The 23081-nt window shown below is 37.4% G+C and overlaps 1 protein-coding gene across 1 annotated transcript in view; it reads right to left on the bottom strand.

Moving 5' to 3' along the window:
* Window positions 1-1798: 1798 nt before the first annotated feature.
* The window catches only part of LOC121858137, a 30350-nt gene continuing 9067 nt past the window's right edge, over window positions 1799-23081 (bottom strand). The window contains exons 2-7 of the mRNA XM_042354364.1: window positions 18343-18467; window positions 18110-18226; window positions 17506-17729; window positions 8950-9095; window positions 2301-2424; window positions 1799-1952 (exon numbers count right to left, since the gene is read on the bottom strand). Coding sequence (XP_042210298.1) covers window positions 1799-1952; window positions 2301-2424; window positions 8950-9095; window positions 17506-17729; window positions 18110-18226; window positions 18343-18467 — 890 coding nt within the window. The remainder of the gene's footprint in view (window positions 1953-2300; window positions 2425-8949; window positions 9096-17505; window positions 17730-18109; window positions 18227-18342; window positions 18468-23081) is intronic.

Raw genomic sequence — 23081 nt, 5'->3', positions numbered from 1 at the left:
TGGAGCTTAGCTGTTTGTCTGAAAGGAAGTTTGCAGTAAGTATCGAGGGGTGATGGGCCGGAGTCCTTGTCTTGGTGTGAATAATCATCCCTTTGGGTTTGGGCCACACTGAGAACTTGGCCAGTGGATTTAGCTTTTCCATCTCTGTGATGGCGGCATATGTCGTTTTGTGTCCATTTTCGTGATCCGGAATTTTGCTGGTGTCGTTGGGTGGTGGTGGTGGTGATGGGTGCCTTTTGGGCTGCTTGACGGCATTCGTTTCCCCAAAAAAGCACGTCGGCGTTATTTGTTTCTACCTTCGTCCAGTTGTCGTCCTCAGTGGCGGTAGCAGTGGTGATGGGTTGTTGGAGGTGGCGTGTTCCTCTTTTCAGGGCTTCGTTGAAGGCCCATAGCTGAGCCGCTTTCTGTGGAGCCGTCGCAGTTAGGTCGTCAGGTTAGCGGTTCAGATGGGGTAGCGGTTAGGAGGCGTACGCGCTCCATAACCTGTGGTTGTTGTTGTTGTTGTTTTGTTTTTTGTTTTTTATTAAAACCTACCTATTCCGGTTGAGTAGAGTAGCAGAGGAATTACAGCACTCCCCACTGGCCGGGTGGTCGTAAGTGGTTCTGAGCTTCTCTCCAGGCCCCGTTGGAAGCCTACTTCCTGGTGTATGTGACTGCTCACTTATAGACGAGGGCTAAGTGTATTGGGGAAGGATAAGTTGCTACCACTTTCCAGGTGGAACCGCACGATCACGGTTTTCCTGGAAAGACTCTGGCTAGGGTTTTCGCTCCCCTTTCGTGTTCACAATCTCCTGGGAGGGGGTGAAGCAGTTACAGGGGGACCAGGATGAATACACTTTTGAGGGGTGCAGGTCCTAGGCCAGAGCGAAAAAAGGAAAAATAGCAGTAAGAAGGAAAAGAGCTCAAACCAAGTGAGAATATCGCTATAACTGCTCTCAGCTGGTGTGGGTCCTCACACCACCAGTGGGGAGGGCAAGCTAATGCTCGATAAACCGAAAACGCTCGTGAGTTGTTGTCGACGATGTCAGTGGTGGATGGTCCGGTCCGGGAAGATGGCCAACAATGGCACAAGAGAGAGGCAGTCTTCACAGTTCCGGGTCCAGCAAGAGGTCTTGTTGAGAGGTCTTGTTCAGGAGCGATAGTCCTGATCGATCTTGCCTACCAAACCAAAAGAGAAGCCCGCTACGTTCTATTTTTCGGCGTCCAGGAGGAGGATGTATCTGGTGATGATCAGATAGACTAGTAGCCACCTTCCCTACCCTCCTGCAACAAGTTCTTTAGTGGAGCATAATCATCATCTAAATTCTAGAGTATGTTACCACTATTTAATATGTGTTTTTTGTTTTGTTTACTTTATTATAATAAAAATTTATTGTTTTGTGCACAGAACTTTAATTTTTCATTATTTTCACGAATAATAATCACACCATTTCATTATTTGATGTCAATGTACACCAAAATCATACATCACACTTCAATTATTACAGGATCATATCCTGCTTTCAATCGCCTTTAAGATGAGACCTCATTGAACACATCTGATCGAAATTTGGACGTTATATAACGTTTTGAATATGTGCAAACTTTAAACCTCATTCTCTCAAAACTTAATTTCCCGCGTTCGACCTTGCATTAACCAAGCCCTCAATTTACAGTGATCTATTAAGCTCCATTACCACATTGCACTACATAATTATAAATAGTTCATTTGCCTTATTCATAACAAAGCCCCACTAAACAAAAATTAGCTGTGTTCTGTTATACATTTCCAAAAACATTCGTGATACCTTACGTGAAATTAAGAGCTTTTAGCAAGGTAGTCCATCAGATTCGGAACGGGAACCCTAAACTCGAACTTTTGTCCTCCAGGAACTCCAGGATCCTGTACGGTAATTATTCTATAAAAGGGGTTCACCTCCGATGCCGCTAGCAGAGATGGTCTGTGAGGAAACCTATCGGAGGAACAGAGCGTAAGTAGGGTTTTTCTTAATTTCCTCGAACCTATTTGTGATATAGCTATTTACAGTATGCAATCCAAGAACTACAGGCATACGTATTTTACTTTTTTACTGCTTCATAGTTTCATATATTTGTATCAACACTAATAGAGACTAGTCATTTATTAATTTACCGAATCTGACTTCAGATTTTCAGTTTTAGCGTCAATAATTTGTAATGAAATACGAGTTAAGGTAGATTTCAACAGCTGAAAAAATAATCTTTTGATTTCAGGTGTTATTTAAATGAATACTGGAATAAACAGTGAGATGAGGAAAATGTTCACATTCTTCCCAACTAACTTGGAGAACTTTTCAGGAAGAGCGGAGGTGAGTGATGAGAACAAGGCCGGTGGGGCGTCCAGGAGGCCTACTTGGAACGCCTGGTCACATTGGGTTGTAGGGCAGGTACACGTACATGCTACACCTAAAGGAGAATTAGGCGCATACATGGACAACCCAGATATACTGTATATATATATATATATATATATATATATATATATATATATATATATATATATATATATATATATATATATATATATATATATATAAAAAAAAAAAAAAAAAAAAAAAAAAATATATATATATATATATATATATATATATATATGCAAGTAAATCACTGTAGGTGCGAGGGACTAGGGTAAAGATAACAAGCAAAGAAAAAATACTAGTGTGAATTACATTTCAGGGGTGAGACTGTACTGTCTGTACTACCCCTGAAGAGAATTACAAAAGCGCTGGGAAATTTCCTCCCACACAAAATATATATATATATATATATATATATATATATATATATATATATATATATATATATATATATATATATATATATATATATATATAAGGAGTAGTTTCTGACACGGCTAATATATGAAGGAGAATGAGATCAGGTCCCTAGGGACAGCAGGTGTCCACCATATTCAACCTGGTTAGGTTTTGTTAGGTTACAAACCTTCTTAGTCACAAAATTGTCCAATTTGTACATGCCATTACCAAATGCCATGTTTATATATTTCGTCTTGCTAATGAGACTAGATTCTATAATGATTCTATAGTGTTCCTACTGGCAATTGAATTACAAGGTAAGATTGAGTAGGCATTAGCTCAGTCAGTGCAATGATTATTATCTTTCATAAGAATGAACAAATCATCTGATTCCTGGCCTGTCCTAACACTATAGTTATTCTGTTTAAGTCTAGTTATAGGATCTTTGCCAGTCTTACTCAAGCAGAGAATTTTTCAGTCTGTGCAAGGAGCCTTGTAAATTCAGCAACCTGTATTGCTGGGGGAGTTCTTAATTATATTTGTTGTACAGTGCATGAGTTACTAAACGGTATATTTACATGACACATTTTTAGTTGTAGAGGAATTTGAGAGATTTTTTTGTTAAATGGTAATACTAAGAGATACTTATTGTCACGAGGAGGTTCAGGATCAGTTCTTTAAAAATGATTTCTAAGCGATGTTAAGACATCTGTCTACAAAAGAACTAGGGTATTTTAAGTTCAAACCAATATCGTAGGTATATTTATATTCCTTATCAATGAATTCCGGACTGCATATTCTTAGAGCACGTAAAAACATTGATGATAATACTGACTGTTTGACTCTATTATGTTGGGCAGAATAATAATGAATATAGGAACACACATTAGTAAGTTTCTTGTAAAATTCTGAACTAATGGTGTTGCCTACTGTGGACCAAACAGTCTAGGAATGGTAACTTACAGTCACTTTCTAATTCTACAGTAAATTTGATCGACGGGGTTAGTATTGTTAGAAAAAATTTAATTCTCATTATATGGTCAAATACATATTATATCATCTACATATCTAAACCAAACTGCTGAAGGTGGTAAAATATTTCTTAGTAGTTTCTTCTAAAAAAAAATCATACAAAACCATCTCTCGATTTCCAAGGTAGTTAAGTTCTTGAGAATGGCCGTGTAAATTAAACTGTATTATCCCATTAGAAATAAAGGTAATGGAAGGGGTCAGGTAAGACGCTCCCTAAAAACTGTAATTTGTTTATCTATTTCTTTCAATATGTTTTATCTACAATAATAATAATAATAATAATAATAATAATAATAATAATAATAATAATAATAATAATAGTAATAATAATAATAATAATAATAATAATGATAATAATAATAATAATAATGATAATAATAATGATACAAATGATAATAATAATAATAATGATAATAATGATAATAATAATAATAGTAATAATAATAATAATCATAATAATAATCATAATAATAATCATGATAATAATCATAATAATAATCATAATAATAATAATAATAATAATAATAATAATAATAATAATAATAATGATAATAATAATAATAATAATAATCATGATTATAATAATAATAATAATAATAATAACAATAATAATAATAATAATGATAATAATAATAATAATAATAATAATAATAATAATCATAATAATAATAATAATAATAACTAATAATAATAATAATGATAATAATAATGAAAATAATAATGATAATAATGATAATAATAATGAAAATAATAATAATAATAATAATAATAATAATAATAATAATAATAATAATAATAATGATGATGATGATGATGATAATAATGATGGTGATGATGATAATAATAATGATGAAAATGATGATGATGGTAATAATGATGATGATCATAATAATGATGATGATAATAATGATGATAATAGTAATGATGATAATAATAATGATGATAATAATAGTGATGATGATAATAATGATGATAATAATAATGACGATAATAATAATGACGATAATAATAATATTGATAATAATAGTAATGATAATGATAATAATAATAATAATAATAATGACAATAATAATAATAATAATAATAATAATAATAATAATAATAATAATATTAATAATAATAATAATAATAATAATAATCCAGTAACAGAAGAAAACCTAATACTACAGTAGTAAGAAAATAGATTTTAAATTACAATTTGTGTTAACATTTACGTTGAATGATGGCTGGGATGGCGTGCAGGAGGGAGTCATCTGAATCAGGTGACAGAGCAGGTGATGGGGGATGAGAAGTGGGAGGTTTCGAGATGCTAGATGTCGTTGGCTAATGTTCTGTTGATGTTAATTTTTCCTTTATCGTGGTGCAATGGCGCTCTTTTTAAGCCCGTGCTATTTTAAACACTTCGAGTTATTTTAATACATATTTTTAACCCTAGATAGGTAATGGTATAAATGTGTCTATACCTAAGGTAATAGGGGGTCCCACAGACCCAAGAGGGGAAAAATCACCCAAAATCAGGAAGTAACATTTGATGAAGTTTAAAGGCATACAGCATACAAACATTTAAGGTCTTAGCTAGGCTTCTGAGTGAAAATTAAAAAATGAATTAATAACCAAATAGCTTAATATTTTTTTTTACCCCTTTACACTTCTGTTCATATAAAAAAAAATAAAAAAAATATATGAGGTACAACGAATTCCCTTGTCTGGCCCTGAGAGAAGAAGAATGGGGCGCCATACATAACAACATAACATAAGAAAAAAAGGAGTCTGCAATAGGCCGATTGGCCTGTGCATGGCAGCTCCTGTCGAGAGTTACTACCACTCTCTATCATCCATGAATCTATCTAGCCTCCTTTTAAAACTTTCTAGCGTTCCAGCACTAACTACAAAGTTGCTAAGCTTGTTCCACTCGTCCACCACCCTATTTGTGAACCAGTTTCTTCCTATCTCCCTCCAAAACCTAAACTTATCCAACTTAAATCCGTTGCTCCGAGTCCTATCCTGCTTGGATATTAAAAGAACTTTATCTATATCGCCCTTATTGATTCCCTTCACGCACTTAAAAAATTCTATCATATCTCCCGCACTCTTCGTCTTTCTAGGGAATGCAAGTTTAGTTTCTTTAACCTATCCTGATATGGAAGGTTTCTAAGTCCCGGAATCATTTTCGTCATTCTTCGCTGCACCGACTCTAGTGAATTGATATCCATTCTATAATAAGGGCATCAGAACTGAACGGCATAATCGAGGTGCGGTCTGACTAGCGCAAGATATAGTTGCAATAAGACATATGCACTCTTATTACTTACACTTCTAGATATAAAACCTAATACTCTGTTGGGCCTTATTTCGAACATTAACGCACTGTTTTCTAGGCCGTAGGTCCGGGCTTACAAGTACCCCTAAGCCTCTTTCACAAGTCGACCTTTCTAGGTTCATGTTGTTATGGCTGTATACAATGACAGTATTTGCTCTTCCAATATTAAGTACGCTGCACTTGCTGGTGTTGAATTTCATTTGCCATTTCTCTGACCACTCCTGCAGTTTATTTAAATCCTCCTGTAATGCATTTGCATCCTGCCATGAATTAATCTGCCGCCCTATTTTGGTGTCATCCGCAAACTTGCTTATGTCACTGCTGATTCCAGTATCTAGATCGTTTATGTAGATTATGAACAAGAGTGGGCCCAGTACTGACCCCTGGGGAACCCCACTGCTTACACAGCCCCACTCAGATTAAAACTATCTACGCTGACCCTCTGTGTTCTATCGGTGAGCCATGATTTATCCAATTTAAAAATTTCCCCTCGATACCATGGGCCTTAAATTTTCTCAGAAGCCTGTGATGCAGTAATCTGTCAAACGCTTTGCTAAAGTCTAAGCAAATAACATCGTAATTTTTGTCATTATCTACTACCTCGAAGACTTTCCTAAAAAAAAGTCAGCAAATTTGTTAGACAAGATTTTTCCCTTTGTAAACCCATGTTGAGAGTCGCAGATTAATTTGCTTTTCTCTAAATGCCATCAAATGCTATTTGCTATAATTGATTCAAGAAATTTCCCCACTACTGACGTCAAACTAATCGGCCGGTAATTTGATGCTGTTGCACTGTCTTCCCTTTTTGAATATGGGTACTACATTTGCCTGTTTCCACAAGTCTGGCACAACTCCCGTGTCTAATGATTTTGTAAATATATTTACGAGGGGTTCGCTAATCTGTTCCATACACTCTTTCAAAACTCGAGGGAAAATTTTTTCCTGCCCTGGGGATTTTGTCTTCTTTAATTTATTTATCTTCTTAAGAACATCCTCTTTTCTGATAGTGATATTCTTTAATTTATCTTCTTCATTTCCCCTAAATATCAGTTCCACCTCTGGAATTTCCTAGTGAATTTCTTCTGTGAAAACTGATAAAAAGTAGCTGTTCAATGCTTTGCTTGTTTCCCCTCTGTCATCGATCACTTACCCCCTCTCTGACTTTTAATGCCCAACTTTGTCCTTGTCCTTTGTCCTATATACCTGGAAAAATCCCTTGGGATTCGTCTTGGATTCTCTTTCTATCCTGATTTCGGAGTCCCTCTTTACCTTCCTTACATTTTTCTTAACATTCCTAGATAGTTCATTATACCTATTTCTGAGCTGCTCCTCCCCTCCTTTTAATTTCTTATAAATTCCTTTCTTTATTCCTAGGTCATATTCAAGTTTTCTGGTCATCCACCTTGGCTCATTCTTATTTGACCTAATTTTTCTGCATGGTATATTTTGTTCTTGTGCTTTACGTAGTATACGAGTGAATATATTATAGTCACGATCAATTGTAGTGTCACCTGTGACCTCACCCGTTCCTACTGAGGACTGACCTGACTGTTCCCAGGCGACTTCACTTAGGTACCTTCTTAACCCCTGATAATCCTCTAATCGAAAGTTTGGGAGTCTGACCATATTGTCATTGTTTTTCGTTTCCCAATTTAGGGTGAACCTGATTTCTCTGTGATCACTGTTCCCTAGTTCTTCCCCTACTGTGAAATCTCTGATAATATTTTCTTTATTTGTTAATACAAGGTCTAATATATTGTTACCTCTAGTAGGTTCTGTAATTAGTTGTTTCAAAAAAAATTGTCCTGTACTGCGTCTAGGAAGTCTTCAGATTCATAGTCAACTATAGTATTGTCCTAGTCAATATTTCTGAAATTGAAATCCCCCATAATGCACAGGTTGTTATATTTTGCTGCCCTAATCATTTCCTGCCATATGGGCTGAGCTGCTTCTTTCCCAAGACTTGGGGGCCTGTAACTCACTCCCATAATTAGTTTTTCTCTTCCTTCCTCAATTTCTACCCATACAGACTCTGTTCCAATTTTACCCTTTATTAAATTATTAATACAACATTTCAATGTATCCCTGACGAAGAGTGAAACCCCTCCACCCTTCCTACCTTCCATGTCCTTGTGAAAAAGGTTTTACCTTTCTATGTGGTACTGTGATAAAAAGTTCTTGCTCGGCAGATTCATCCAAGTTTTGGTGATTGCTATGACGTCTATATTCTGGTATATACAACCGCTCTCAGCAAGTCCATTGTATTTCTAACGCTCCTACTGTTTGTATAGTATATACATTTAAGCTTACTCTACCCTGGTTCTGTTTTGCCCCTTGTCCTGAGTAACCAATTTTACTCCCCAGGACCTGCTTGTTTTTTTACGCCCACTTTCCCCGACCTCTCTCTACTGGCGAAACCCCCCATTTGGAGTGACAATTTCACGCTCCAGGGATGCAGACAACATCTTTACCCATAGAATGGTTGCCAATTATCACTGAATGCCCAACCATTGCCTGCAAAATGCTTTCCAGTCGGCAATTTATTGCAATTGCCCTGGACAGCCATTCACGACCAATGCCCCTTCTATGCAAGACACCACACTGTCAATAGCAGTCACGAGGCACCGCCAGAAAACTGCAGGAAATGAAAATGAAAATTAGCAATTTCTTATGCGTTATTCTTTTACGTGTTTCATATAGGGCACTTTGTAGTTCCTATATGGACCATGTGTAATGATATATATGCATGAAATTACAGATGAAATTAATATAAAATATGTATATTGGTTTGATGCATAAAAGAATGATATCTACCTGGCTTACTGGCGTTCATGGCAGAGTAAGTAGGAGTGACGTGCACAGACGTTGCATCTGCAAGTGATGCAGGTCTTTCTCCATAATATCTCATAGGTTTCATCAATACTGATATTTTCCCGACACATTGCTCATAAAAGTCTATGAGAATATTTCTGAAAAGTATTTATAACCTGCAAAGTTAAAATATACATAAATCTATGCACGTTTGAAACAACGTACTATTGCCTCCCTGAAAAAACACAAATACGTTTCATCCAAAACTAGGATGTTCATATTTCAGCACCAAAGCACTTCAAATCTACATAATTTTATTGCAAAAACACTCTAGTTTAAAAATAATGCATCAACAAACGTCTATTGGTTTGTTTGGTACTGTAAATCATGTCTTTCCAAGGTAGTATGTAGTAGGCAGCTACCAAACAGGGAGGTAATACCACCTGCGAAGATATTGGAAGCATAATAATATGTCTAATGGTAGACCCTGCTACCATATGTCATCACGAAAATTGTGACCAAGTACCAGGTTGCTGGTCTGCCTTTCTGCCTCATTTGCACACAATTTCAGGGTCTCAAGTGTTTCTTTTACTTTGACAACACAACATACTTACTGTACATCGTTAACCACTATTGATTTTTTCTTTACGATTCTTTATTATTATTAATATTTTTACAATGTTGTTATTATTATTATTGTTACCATTATCATTATTATTTTATTATTATATTTTTAATTTTGCATTTTTATTACAAATTCTATTTACTATAAATTAATAATAATAATGATAATACTAATGGCTAGTGCTACTTGTGAACAGGGTTGTGCCCTTTTGTGGGCTGAGTTAGAGAGGGCCAAGGGAGAAATATTGAAATTAAAGGAAGAAACGAGACAGGAAAAGCAGGTGTCTGACGAAAACTCAGGCGAATGGAAGGTTGTGAGGAGAGGGACGACCAAATTGGTCGTGAAAAAACCCATCAAGGATACTTCAACAACAGCTAAGTGTACCAACTCTTTCAGTCCTTTGATAGATGAATTGGACGTTAGTATAGTCAGGGACAGGACTGACAAGGAAGGTACGAAAATTTAATTGTTGGCGACTCACAGGTACGGTACTTGGACAGAGCTTTTTGTGGTAAAAATAAAAACACCATGAGGGTGTGTTTGCCAGGAGCTGGGGTTGGGGATATAGTTGACAGGATGGACAATATCTTATCTGGTAATGGGAACAAACCCATTATCTGCTTCAGTGCAGGAGGCAATGATATTGGCAGGTGTAGGAGTAACGAGCTTCTTGATAAGTTCAAAGCAGCTATAGAACGTATTAGGACTAAGGGAGGGATCCCTATCATATGTGGTGTCCTGCCTAGAAAGAGAGTTGGCAATGATTGGTTGTCAAGGGCAGTTGGTGTCAACGGCCGTCTTGACAGATATTACAAGTCAATATCAGTCCCATTCATTGACAACTGGGACAACTTCTACGGCAGAAGGGACCTTTTTGCCAGGGATGGGGTGCACCTGTCTAGGGATGGGGTGGCAACCCTGGCTGGGTCTCTCGAGAGGGCAGTTCAAAAGATATCGAAGTCTTTAAACTGCTACGGGGAACATATGAGCACGGGGGTGGAGGAGCCTGCAGTAGGAGCGGGTAAACAAAGTGAAAGGTTACAGGGAAATAGTGTTAGGAATGATGACAAAACTAAGTTAGACAGGCAGTTAAAACCTACTACGCGAACAGTAGAAGTATGAGAAACAAAATGGATGATATTAGGGCCTTGGTATGTACCGAAAAAATCGATATAATAGCATTCACTGAAACATGGATAAACCTAGTCTCATGTGAGTTACCTGTCGAATAGCAAATTGCAGTTTACAAATTATTCCATACAGATAGGCAGATTCGGAAAGGAGGCGGAGTAGCAATCTATGTAAGGGATAATTTAAAGTGTGAAATAAATAAGGAAAGAAAAACTGAGCGGAATACAGAAACAATTTGGATAGAATTAATCGACGGTAGGAAAAAATTAATCACAGGAGTAATATATAGACCTCCCAATCTTGATAGAGTTAATGAGCGACTTATTTGGGATGAAATGCTCAGGGCTTCCATACACAGCACAGTCTGTATGGTAGGCGATTTTAACTTTAGCCAAATAGATTGGATTGACCTTATGGGTAACTTAGAATTAGAGGATTTTCTTGAAACGATCCAGGACTGTTTCCTAAATCAACATATAACCGAACCCACCGGGGGTAACAATATACTCGATTTAGTCCTGTCGAACAGAGAAAACCTCATAAGTAATGTCGAGGTAGGGAACAACTTACAAACAGCGATTACAAAGAAATTAGATTCCAGTTAGATTTTCAGGGCAGCCATAAGGAAAATTCCACAAAAGTCCCAGATTTCAGAAGGGCAAACTTTGATAGTTTGAAGAAGCAGTTGAGAGAAAGGGTATCACGCATGGGGGTGAACTACATGACCTCACATGAGGTGACCTCACTCAATGTACCCAATGTACCCAATGTACCCAATGTAACCTCATCGTACCCAGAGACCTGACGGTTGAGACTGACCTGATTACGAGATCTGAGGTTACCGAGTTCCACGACAATTTAAATATTGAGTTACTTAATGCACAAAGGCAGAACATACGATACAAAAAACTGAGATCAAACAACAATGACCATAAATGGATGAATAATTATTTAAAGAACATTATTGGTCAAAGGAAGGCCATAGGTAGAAGGATAAATCGTGGCGAAGTTTACCTCCGAGATTATTATAAGGTATTGGCAGGTAGGGTTAAGACCGAGATAAGAAAAGCAAAGAGGAATAATGAGCTGAGGATAGCAAGGGAGGCGAAGTCAAACCCCAAGGGATTCTATCAAATGTATCAAACTAAAACAGGAGAAAAGATTGGACCAATACAGTCAGATACCGGCGAGCTATCTGATAATGACGGAGAAATGAGCAATAATCTGAATAAATATTTTTCAACAGTTTTCACCACCGAAAATTTAAACATGATACCGGAGGCACCTACTCTATACAGAGGTAGTGAAGAAAACCAATTAAGCGAGATAGTAGTGACTAGTAACAATGTAAGTAAGCAAAGAGAAAAACTAAGGCCTAATAATTCACCTGGTCCTGATGAGCTATTTGCCACAGTATTAAAGGAATGTAAGGAAGAGCTTAGTATGCCCTTAGCAAAGTTGTTTAACATGTCCTTAAAAGCAGGTGTAGTACGAGAATTCTGGAGGATAGTGAATGTAATACCGATTTTCAAGAAGGGAGATAGATCACTATCCTCTAACTACCATCCAATCAGTCTAACATCAATTGTAGGCAAATTACTGGATGCAATCATTTCAAATTCTATCCGAAATCACCTAGAGAAGCACAAGTTGATCAATAATTCCCAGCATGGCTTCACAAGCGGGCGTTCATGTCTAACTGATCTATTAACATTCTTTTCTTCAGTGGACGAGTGGCACAATTATGATGTGGTATATCTCGACTTTAGCAAAGCCTTCGACAGAGCCCCCCACGAAAGAATAATAAGAAAAATGGAGGCTCATGGCATCCAAGGTGATATTCTAAAATGGATTAGGGCGTGGTTACAGGACAGGAAACAGCGAGTGAGCATTAACCGCACTAAATCCCATTGGAGCAACGTCAATAGTGGAGTTCCCCAAGGCTCAGTACTCGGACCATTATTATTTATTATATACATAAACGACATAGATATCGGCATAGACAGCAACATAAGTAAATTTGCTGATGACACTAAAATAGGACGTGTAATTAAATCTGAAGAGGAGTCCGCAAAACTACAGGAAAATCTAAACAAATTTTTCGAATGGTCTGAAAAATGGCAGTTGAAATTCAATGTGGACAAATATAAAGTACTCAGTATAGGAGATGTAAACAGGGAAACCAAATTCCCAGATGAACAACGATATTATTGAGAAATCCGACTGCGAGAGAGATTTAGGAGTAATGATAAGTAGGAATCTTAAGCCAAGTAAACAATGTGTTTTGCTCGAAACAAGGCTAATAAAGAACTTGGGTTCATACAAAGGAGTGTTAGTTACAAGATTAGCGAGGTCATCTTAAAACTATATCTTGCTCTTGTGAGACCTCAATTGGATTACACAGTTCAATTCTGGTCACCATATTACAGAATGGATATAGAATCCTTGGAAAGAATTCAGAGGAGAATGACAAGACTAATCCCGGGCATTAGGAACCTTGACTACAGAGACAGGTTAAAGCATCTTAATTTGCACTGCCTCGAGAGACGTAGAGCGACATGATAGAGGAGTATAAATGGAAGTCAGGGCTAAACAATGGGGACATTACAAGGTACTCAAACTATCCAATCAGGAGCGAACTCGTAACAATGGTTTTAAATTAGACAAATTTAGATTTAGGCGTGAAATAGGTAAATATTGGTTTGGAAATACAGTAGTGTTGAGTGGAACAATATCATCATTAACTCGAATACGCTGGATAGCTTCAATCATAGGTTGGATGCTTATATGAGCAATAGGGGTTGGGTGTAAATGGGATTGCGCAGTATGGGCCAATAGGCCTGCTGCAGTTTCCTCCATTCCTATGTTCTTATGTTAATAATAATAATGATAATAATAATAATAATTATAATAATAATATTATTATTATTATTTTATTATATTTTAATTTTGTATTTTTAATATAAATTTTATTCACTGTGAGTTATTATTCTTATTCTTATTCTTATTCTTATTATTATTATTATTATTATTATTATTATTATTATTATTATTGTTACATTTTCGCCCTCATGCCCCAATGTGGGTCAGTGACCTGTGCCAGGGTGGGCTAATCCCCGTAAAAAAAAAAAAATAAAAATAAAAAACACTTGCCATCACGTGGCACATGCGAGTTCCTCGGTCTAAGATTCGGTATGGGGGGGTTCTGTGTACCTCAAACAAATGTGAATGTCAATGAGCGAACACCAATACAGATACACACACATTCCCACTACAACTGTTCATTGTATTACACTTTAAATCATAATATTTCGTCTAAACAATGCGACGGAACCGCAGGTGCACTTTGAGTACCATGGGGTGCCAATGGACCTCAGGGTCTTTGCTATTAGGCCTTGGATCGGGAGCGACACACAACACACCTTCACTCTGCGAGAGCATGAGGCAGACTGACTGCAGACTGGACGCCAAGGTCCAAGATCGCCCAGCAAATACATCCAATCACCAACTAGCTAAATGCTGTTCGTCGTGGGGATTTTTGGACCCCACATTACCTATCTAGGGTTTAATACTAGTGTTATTTTAAAAAGGTGCAAATTGAATCTGTGTAAATCGAATCAAGAAGTGACTATAGAATAAATGTTAATTAAGAACTCCACCAGCAATGCAGGCGACTGAATTTTCAAAGTTCCTTGCAAGGAATCTAATAGTTTCTACTTAGCTCAATCGGGCAAAGTTCTTATAACTCGACTGGGCTAATGTCTCTTCAATCTTACTTTGTAATTCAATTGTCAGTTGGAACATGATGGAATCTACAGGGGGTGTAGTCGCAATAAACATACCGAATATGTCAACATGAATTTGAGTAATGGCATGTACAAATTGGAAATTTTTTTGAGTAAGAAGATTTGTAACCAGGTGAAATGGTCTGGTCGCTACTTAATGACTTGAATATGAAGGACACCTACTCTTCTTTGGGACTTGATCTTACTCTCCTTTATATGTTAGCCTCGTTAGTAACTACTCCTTAGTCTGTACTCACCCCTGAAGATGTGAATTACACGAAATCGCTTGGGAACTTCGTGTTTTCTTGGATCCTCGTAGTTATCAGCACACACACACACACACACACACACACACATATACAGGTATATATATATATATATATATATATATATATATATATATATATATATATATATATATATATATATATATATATATATATATATATATATATATATATATATATATATATATATACTAGCAAAATCGCCGCCCTCCGGGCGGCTCTTTCGAGAGGCCACGGTAGGACGCCACCCTCCGGGAGGCTCCACATTGTCTCACTGTAGTGCATTAAGGTCGATCACATTTTTGGTTTTGCCATTTGCAGTAAGTATGTACAGATTTTTGCCAGTTCCCACTCTGGAGCATCCAACATAGAAATGTCCATGAGAGAAGCATGGAAACACCAGGTTTAGGCCAACCGTCTTCAGGGACTGTCCCTGGCTTTTGTAGATGGTCATGGCAAACCTTACTTTAACCGGGAACTGAAGTCGCTTGAACTCAAATAGCAGGTCTTGCAAGGTCCTGTCCAATGCTTAAAACGCTAACTTGTGAGACATAGTGCATTCATCCCAGACTATGAGGCTGCATTTTCTAAGAGTTTTGCCTTTGCCGATCCTTTTTTGATGTTGCACACTGGATTCTCATTGTGAGCGAGGTTGAGAGGCAGTTTAAAAGTTGAGTGTGCAGCACGTCCTCCTTCTAGTAGTGTTATAGCAATTCCTGAGGATGCCACAGCAAGAGCAAGTTTCCCCTGATGACGTACTTTGGCCAACAGAAGGTTGATCAGGAATGTTTTTCCTGTCCTGCCAGGTGCATCGAGAAAGATCATACCTCCGTGCTCCGCTTGTATCGCTTGATCAGGCACCACGTGCGGCTCATTTTCTTCAAAAAATTTCACCAGAACTTCAAATGAGTAGGCTGTCTCTCTGAGCAACTCCCTGTTTGCAACTACTGGTTCTTCTCTGTTTGGGGAAGGCAATCCAAAATCAGTCAGATTTTTTCCGCATAGCTCCATCACTTTGTCTTCCAGCATGATCAGAACCCCGTTGAATATGTCATCCATGAACTCAATCTCTTGACCAGGATGTTCTCTTCTTGCTTGATGAAGCAGATCCTCTGAAAGACCCTCTTGGTGGTTTTCCCAGAGCTGGCTTGGGTTGAAAAGTCCACATGTAGCAATCATGATGGCAAACAGGTTCCTCATTCTCATTGGCGATTGAGTAGCTGCTGCCTCTTCTAATGTGTCATTCCAGTGACCATCATCTTCCAGTATGCCAAAGAGATTGCACGCTTCCCGATAGGTTCTGCAGACTTGTCCATTCACTGTCTTGAGTGCTGCATAAGATGTTGGGCCACGGATGTGGTGCAAAAGTAGTCTCAAACAATAGCATTCAAAGTTGTTGGGGTGAACAGTGTAGACACGTCCCAAAGCATTGCCTGACTTTATCGCTGGATATCCTTCAACATCGGATCCTTGAGCTCTTCTCTGGAACTTTTTCATTAAGGCCTGCCATATGTAGAACTTGGGTACGTCAACATACAGGAGTATTTTAGTAAACTCATCTTTGTGTGAAAGCTTAAAGAATGCAGTGAGAGTCGTATCAGCAGGATTTGTCATTTGATTTTGGAGGGACTCTTCTGTGAAGTAAACTCTTTGTCCATTTTCCAGGTGAACAGCCAGATGAACTACTGTTGAACATCGTTCGTGTATGGGAAAATTAAAAATTCTCCATAGGGCTTCATTGCTGCATATATAACGGCCTTGCTGAAGCTGTGTCACCTCATCATAATTTCCATCCTTTTCCAATGCAAAGATCCCTTGGTCAGAGCCTTTGTTGACGTATTTGCAGACATACTTGATGGACTTGACTGAATTGCAGAACTCCACATTGATGTGCGCATTGAATGCTTTACTCAAAAGAGGATTGTAGGGGACCACCCATTTGTTGTCTACTGTTATTTCACTGTCTGTTGCACCAAAAACTTCTTTGGGGAAGTTTTTGGTGCAACGTCCATCTTTCATGCATGGAGAGTGTCTGTTGAATAGTCCACATGGCCCATGAATCATTTGCTTCTTGATAATCTCATAGAGAACTAGATCTTTTTCGGGTACAGGAAACTCTGCTCGTATGCAGTTGTCAATCATGTTCGGTCGAAATTTCTCTTTCAGCCAGATCAAGACATGGGCATGTGGTAGACCTCGTTTCTGCCACTCAATGGAATACATGTAGCACCGATCAATAGTTCATTAACAGTGTATGTAAGTTCCACCATGTTTTTCACTACAACGGTACAGCAAAGTATATTTTTTTAGCATTAAACTGTCACTATTTTATTGTCTAATCATCACTACATATAACACCATTAATCATCACTACATATAACACCATCCATCATCACTACATATAATACCATCCATCATCACTACATATAACACCACCCATCATCACTACATATAACAACATCCATCATTACTATATATAACATCGTCCATCATCACCACATATAACACCATCCATCATCATCACTACATATAACACCATCCATCATCACTACAGATCGGTAAAGTAATTTCCGAGATTCTCATGCGGACACACACACACACAAACAAACACACAGACATACTTCTTTGTGTTTTATATATATATATATATATATATATATATATATATATATATATATATATATATATATATATATATATATATATATATATATATATATATATATATATATCACAGTACCGGTGGTTCGTCGAATCATCGTTGATAATGGCCAACACGGCATTAATCTTGGAAAATGCCCTCTGTAGGTGGTGGAGCTTCTCGAGGGGCAGGTGGGTGACGGCGAGGAGCCTCGTCGACCACACCAGGAGGCGGCTCTTGAGGGACCACTCGGCGAAGGCGGCGAGGAAGGCTGGGTCGTCGCTGATGAGCACAATTGTCGTGTGTGATGACATTTGCCGCAGCTGTTAACAACGAAATGGTACTGTTTGACTGACCTGTCACTGGCAGTAATGTGGGAGTGGGTACTTCCTCTAGCACCACTGTAAGAGTGGCTAACTTGACCAACAATAAAGAGTGACTAACTGTAACACCCTTGTAATATTTACCGCTTCTAGTACTCATGTGACGTTGACTTACTATAACAGCATTGTTAATGAAGACCTTTGTAAGGGATAAAGAATTCTAGCACCACTATAACAATGTCTCACTAGAGCATCACTAGAAGTAACTCTCTCTACACCATTGTGATTGACTAACTCGCCTCGGTAATAATTAAAATAATCTACCCTATTCAGTATCAGTGTGAGAGTGACAACAAAGTTACATACTGTTCAAGAATTACCTGTTTTATTACACAGATTACATGAGAGAGCTGCGTGTTTATATTGTCAATATATTGACCCTCCACCACTACCTCAAAAACACCAACACCTCCGGGAATAGGCAGCTCCTCTTCCAACTGAAAAGATACTGTGTTAATGTTGAATAGAAATTTGTTGTGTGTTAATGCAATTTGCGTCTGATAATTTGAATGTGTCACGTTGCATATCAGTAACAGCCAAGCCACCACTCTACCTTGAAAATGGTGGATGCAGATGTGCTGCCGTCTGTGAGGAAAAAGACTGAGAATTTGGAATATGCCAATGTGGCCAACACCTCCTTCACCACACCCAGCACCGATGACGATGTACTTTGTTTACCTGTCAAAACACAAGGAAGGTGGTTTAAATAAATATTCATACCATATATATATATATATATATATATATATATATATATATATATATATATATATATATATATATATATATATATATATATATATATATATATATATATATATATATATATATATATATATAGAGATAGATAGATAGATAGATAGATAGATAAAATCACACAGGGAAAAGAGAAACAATGGAGCACCTTAGCTTTCGTCTTTATTGAAGACATCTTCAGAGGCAACTGAATTACATGGACAGAGAGAGGCTTAAGTACACAGACAAATTAGGTCAAATAATAATGAGCCAAGATGGATGACCAGAAAACTTAAACATGAGATAGGAATAAAGAAAGGAATTTATAAGAAATTCAAGAGAGGGGAGGAGCAGCTCAGAAATAGGTACAATGAACTATCTAGGAATGTTAAAAAAAATGTAAGGAAAGCAAAGAGAGACTATGAAATCAAAATAGCAAGAGAATTCAAGGCGAATCCCCATGGATTTTTCCAGGTATAAAGAACAAAGGTCAAGGAATAAGTTGGGCCTTTAAAGTCAGGGAGGCGAGAAGTGATAAATGGCAGTGAAGAAATAAGCAAAGTATTGAACAGCTACTTCTTATCACTTTTCACAGAAGAAATTCGCGAGGAAATTCCAGAGGTGGAACTGATATTTAGGGGAAAGGAAGAAGAGATATTAAAGAATATCACTATCAGAAAAGAGGATATTCTTAAAAGGATAAATAAACTAAAGAAGACAAAATCCCCAGGGCAGGATGAAATTTTCCCTCGAGTCGTGATAGAGTGTAGGGAACAGATTAGCGGACCCCTCGTAAATTTATTTACAAAATCATTAGACACCGGAGTTGTGCCAGACTTGTGGAAACAGGTAAATGTAGTACCCATAATCAAAAAGGGAAGACAGTGCAACAGCATCAAATTACCGGCCGATTAGTTTGACGTCAGTAGTGGGGAAATTTCTTGAATCAATTATAGCAAATAGCATTTGATGGCATTTAGAGAAAAGCAAATTAATCTGCGACTCTCAACATGGGTTTACAAAGGGAAAAATCTTGTCTAACAAATTTGCTGACTTTTTTTTAGGAAAGTCTTCGAGGTAGTAGATAATGAAAAAAATTACGATGTTATTTGCTTAGACTTTAGCAAAGCGTTTGACAGATTACTGCATCACAGGCTTCTGAGAAAATTTAAGGCCCATGGTATCGAAGGGAAAGTTTTAAATTGGATAAAATCATGGCTCACCGATAGAACATAGAGGGTCAGCGTAGATAGTTTTAATCTGAGTGGGGCTGTGTAAGCAGTGGGGTTCCCCAGGGGTCAGTACTGGCCCACTCTTGTTCATATTCTACATAAACGATCTAGATACTGGAATCAGCAGTGACATAAGCAAGTTTGCGGATGCAAATGCACTACAGGAGGATTTAAATAAACTGCAGGAGTGGTCAGAGAAATGGCAAATGAAATTCAACACCAGCAAGTGCAGCGTACTTAATATTGGAAGAGCAAATACTGTCATTGTATACAGCCTTAACAACATCAACCTAGAGAAGTCGACTTGTGAAAGAGACCTAGGGGTACTTGTAAGCCCGGACCTATGGCCTAGAAAACAGTGCGTTAATGTTTAAAATAAGGCAAACAGAGTATTTTTTTTTTTTTACGGGTATTAGCCCACCTGGACACAGGTCACCGACCCACATCAAGGCCCGGGGGGCGAAAACGTAATAACAATAATAATAACAACAATAATAATAATAATAATAATAATAATAATAATAATAATAATAATAATAATAATAATAATAATAATAATAATAATAACAATAATAATAATATTAATAATAATAATAATAACAATAATAATAATAATATTTCAGATTAGTAAAATTTATAATAAAAAATACAAAAATAAAAATAAAATAATAATGATAACAATAATAATAATGAAAACACTGATATAATAATAATTATAATAATAATAATATGGAACCATAAAGAAATTAAAAAAAAAAGATCATTAGTGAGAAACGATATATGTATGTTGTGTTGTCAATAGCAAGAGAAACAATTGAAACCCCGCAATTGTGTGTAAATGAGGCAGAAAGTCAGATCAGCAACCTGGGACTTGGTCACAATTTTTGCAATGACATATGGCAGCAGGGTCTACCATTAGACAACACATTATGCATCCAATATCTTCCCAGGCGGTAGTACCTCCCTGTTTGGTAGCTGCCTACTACCTACTACTACTACCTTCTACTACCTACTACTACCTATCTAGAAGTGTCAGTAATAAGAGTGCAGAGGTCTTATTGCAACTATATCTTGCGCTAGTCAGGCCGCACCTCGATTATGCAGTTCAGTTCTGGTGCCCTTATTATAGAATGCATATCAATTCACTAGAGTCGGTGCAGCGAAGAATGACGACAATTATTCCGGGACTTAGAAACTTTCCATATCAGGATAGGTTTAAGAAACTAAACTTGCATTCCCTAGAAAGATGAAGAGTGCGGGGAGATATGACATAAGTATTTAAGTTGGTGAAAGAAATCAATAAATGGGATATAGGTAAATTTCTTATACTATCCGAGCAGGATAGAACTCGGAGCAACGCGAGGTACATATATATACTTCATTTTTAGTCCATATAACACGCGGACTTTGAACATATAATCAACAACCTCACCAGCAAGGAATCGAACCCTCGACCTATTGGGTGTGACTAGGGAACGCTTACCGGCTAGGCCACAAGGACACTAAAAGCAGTTCTAGACTCTGTTATATTTCACACAAAGCCTGTTCATCGAGCTGATGGCGCCGTGAACCTCCGCCGTGAAAGTCCGCGTGTTATATGGACTAAAAATGAAGTATATATATGTACCTCGCGTTTCATACCAGCTGGATTCGGTAAAATGCTACTGACACCACATAAGAGGCACGGGCAGTTTCCCAATGAGGTTCACGGCGCCATCAGCTCGATGAACAGGCTTTGTGTGAAATATAACAGAGTCTAGAACTGCTTTTAGTGTCCTTGTGGCCTAGCCGGTAAGCGTTCCCTAGTCACACCCAGTAGGTCGAGGGTTCGATTCCTTGCTGGTGAGGTTGTTGATTATATGTTCAAAGTCCGCGTGTTATATGGACTAAAAATGAAGTATATATATGTACCTCGCGTTTCATACCAGCTGGATTCGGTAAAATGCTACTGACACCACATAAGAGGCACGGGCAGTTTCCCAATGAGGTTCACGGCGCCATCAGCTCGATGAACAGGCTTTGTGTGAAATATAACAGAGTCTAGAACTGCTTTTAGTGTCCTTGTGGCCTAGCCGGTAAGCGTTCCCTAGTCACACCCAGTAGGTCGAGGGTTCGATTCCTTGCTGGTGAGGTCGTTGATTATATGTTCAAAGTCCGCGTGTTATATGGACTAAAAATGAAGTATATATATATATATATATATATATATATATATATATATATATATATATATATATATATATATATATATATATATATATATATATATATATATATATTTAAAACCAATGAAAATGACGGGAGTCTTACGTACACAACTAAAACATACAGGAAGTATTACCTTAATATATAGTGGAAGTGATTTTCTGAATATAAAAGCGTGAGTTTCAAGCTATATGTTTCAGTGTTTCATCATAAGCAATTCAGGGAGGGTGTGCTTGCTGCATACCGGGATAACGTAACTCATCTCTCCTTGAGGGATTGTGCAAGTTAAATCAAATAAAACATAAATTAAAGTGATGTGAGATTATTAACATATCAATAAAAATAGTAAAGTTTATGACTATCCAGAGTACAAGAGAAAAAATCTCAATTTACCGTGAACGATTTTTCTTCTCTTTTTTTTTTTGGAGAAAGAAGGGATGGAAGAAGATTAGAGTGGGGGTAAGGGAGTCAATAGTTCTGAAACTGAAGAAATGTAGGAGGAGGTAGAAGGAGGCGGGATAGTTAAGCTAATAGTGATTTTCTTTTTTTAATATTTGTACGAATGTTACCGACACGGACTTTAGGCTAGAATGCTGGACTGCCCATTACTGGGAAATCTCCATCATCTTTTTTGAGTATATAACTATAATTTCCAACAAGTAATGGTGTGAATGTTCGGTAAGAAACCGTAGAGTTTCTTGAGTTGGTGGTTAGTCTTTTGGCAACCTTCTCTGCTGTGACAGGGGGTTGCAAGTTTTTCCTAACTAATTGTGTTCCAGGGAACTATGAGGTAGTGCTGCAATGAGTTTTTTGCTTCTCTATCGCACGTCTTGCACGTCAGCTCCTCTGCTGGTACTTGTATACCTATTTCCCATTTGCACGGGTAGCCCAGTCTTAGTCGGTGAAGGATGCTTTCTTCCCATCTTGTCATATCCATCGTTATTTGCACCTGACTGGGTGTGATTTTCATTTCACTCTTTTCGCTGTTCAAGAGCACCCTTGGCAGCATCGTCAGATCGTTCATTCCCTGTGATTCAGACATGGCTGGGCACCCAGTTAATGGTAAAATGCAGGAGACCAACAGCAGTTGTCTCTGGGTTCTCTACACTGTAGTGCTTCA

The sequence above is a fragment of the Homarus americanus genome, unplaced genomic scaffold, assembly GCF_018991925.1.
Source record: "Homarus americanus isolate GMGI-L3 unplaced genomic scaffold, GMGI_Hamer_2.0 scaffold24990, whole genome shotgun sequence".
NCBI lineage: Eukaryota > Metazoa > Arthropoda > Malacostraca > Decapoda > Nephropidae > Homarus > Homarus americanus.
Note: the sequence above shows the minus strand (reverse complement) of the source record. Positions and strands in the feature narration are given on the sequence as shown.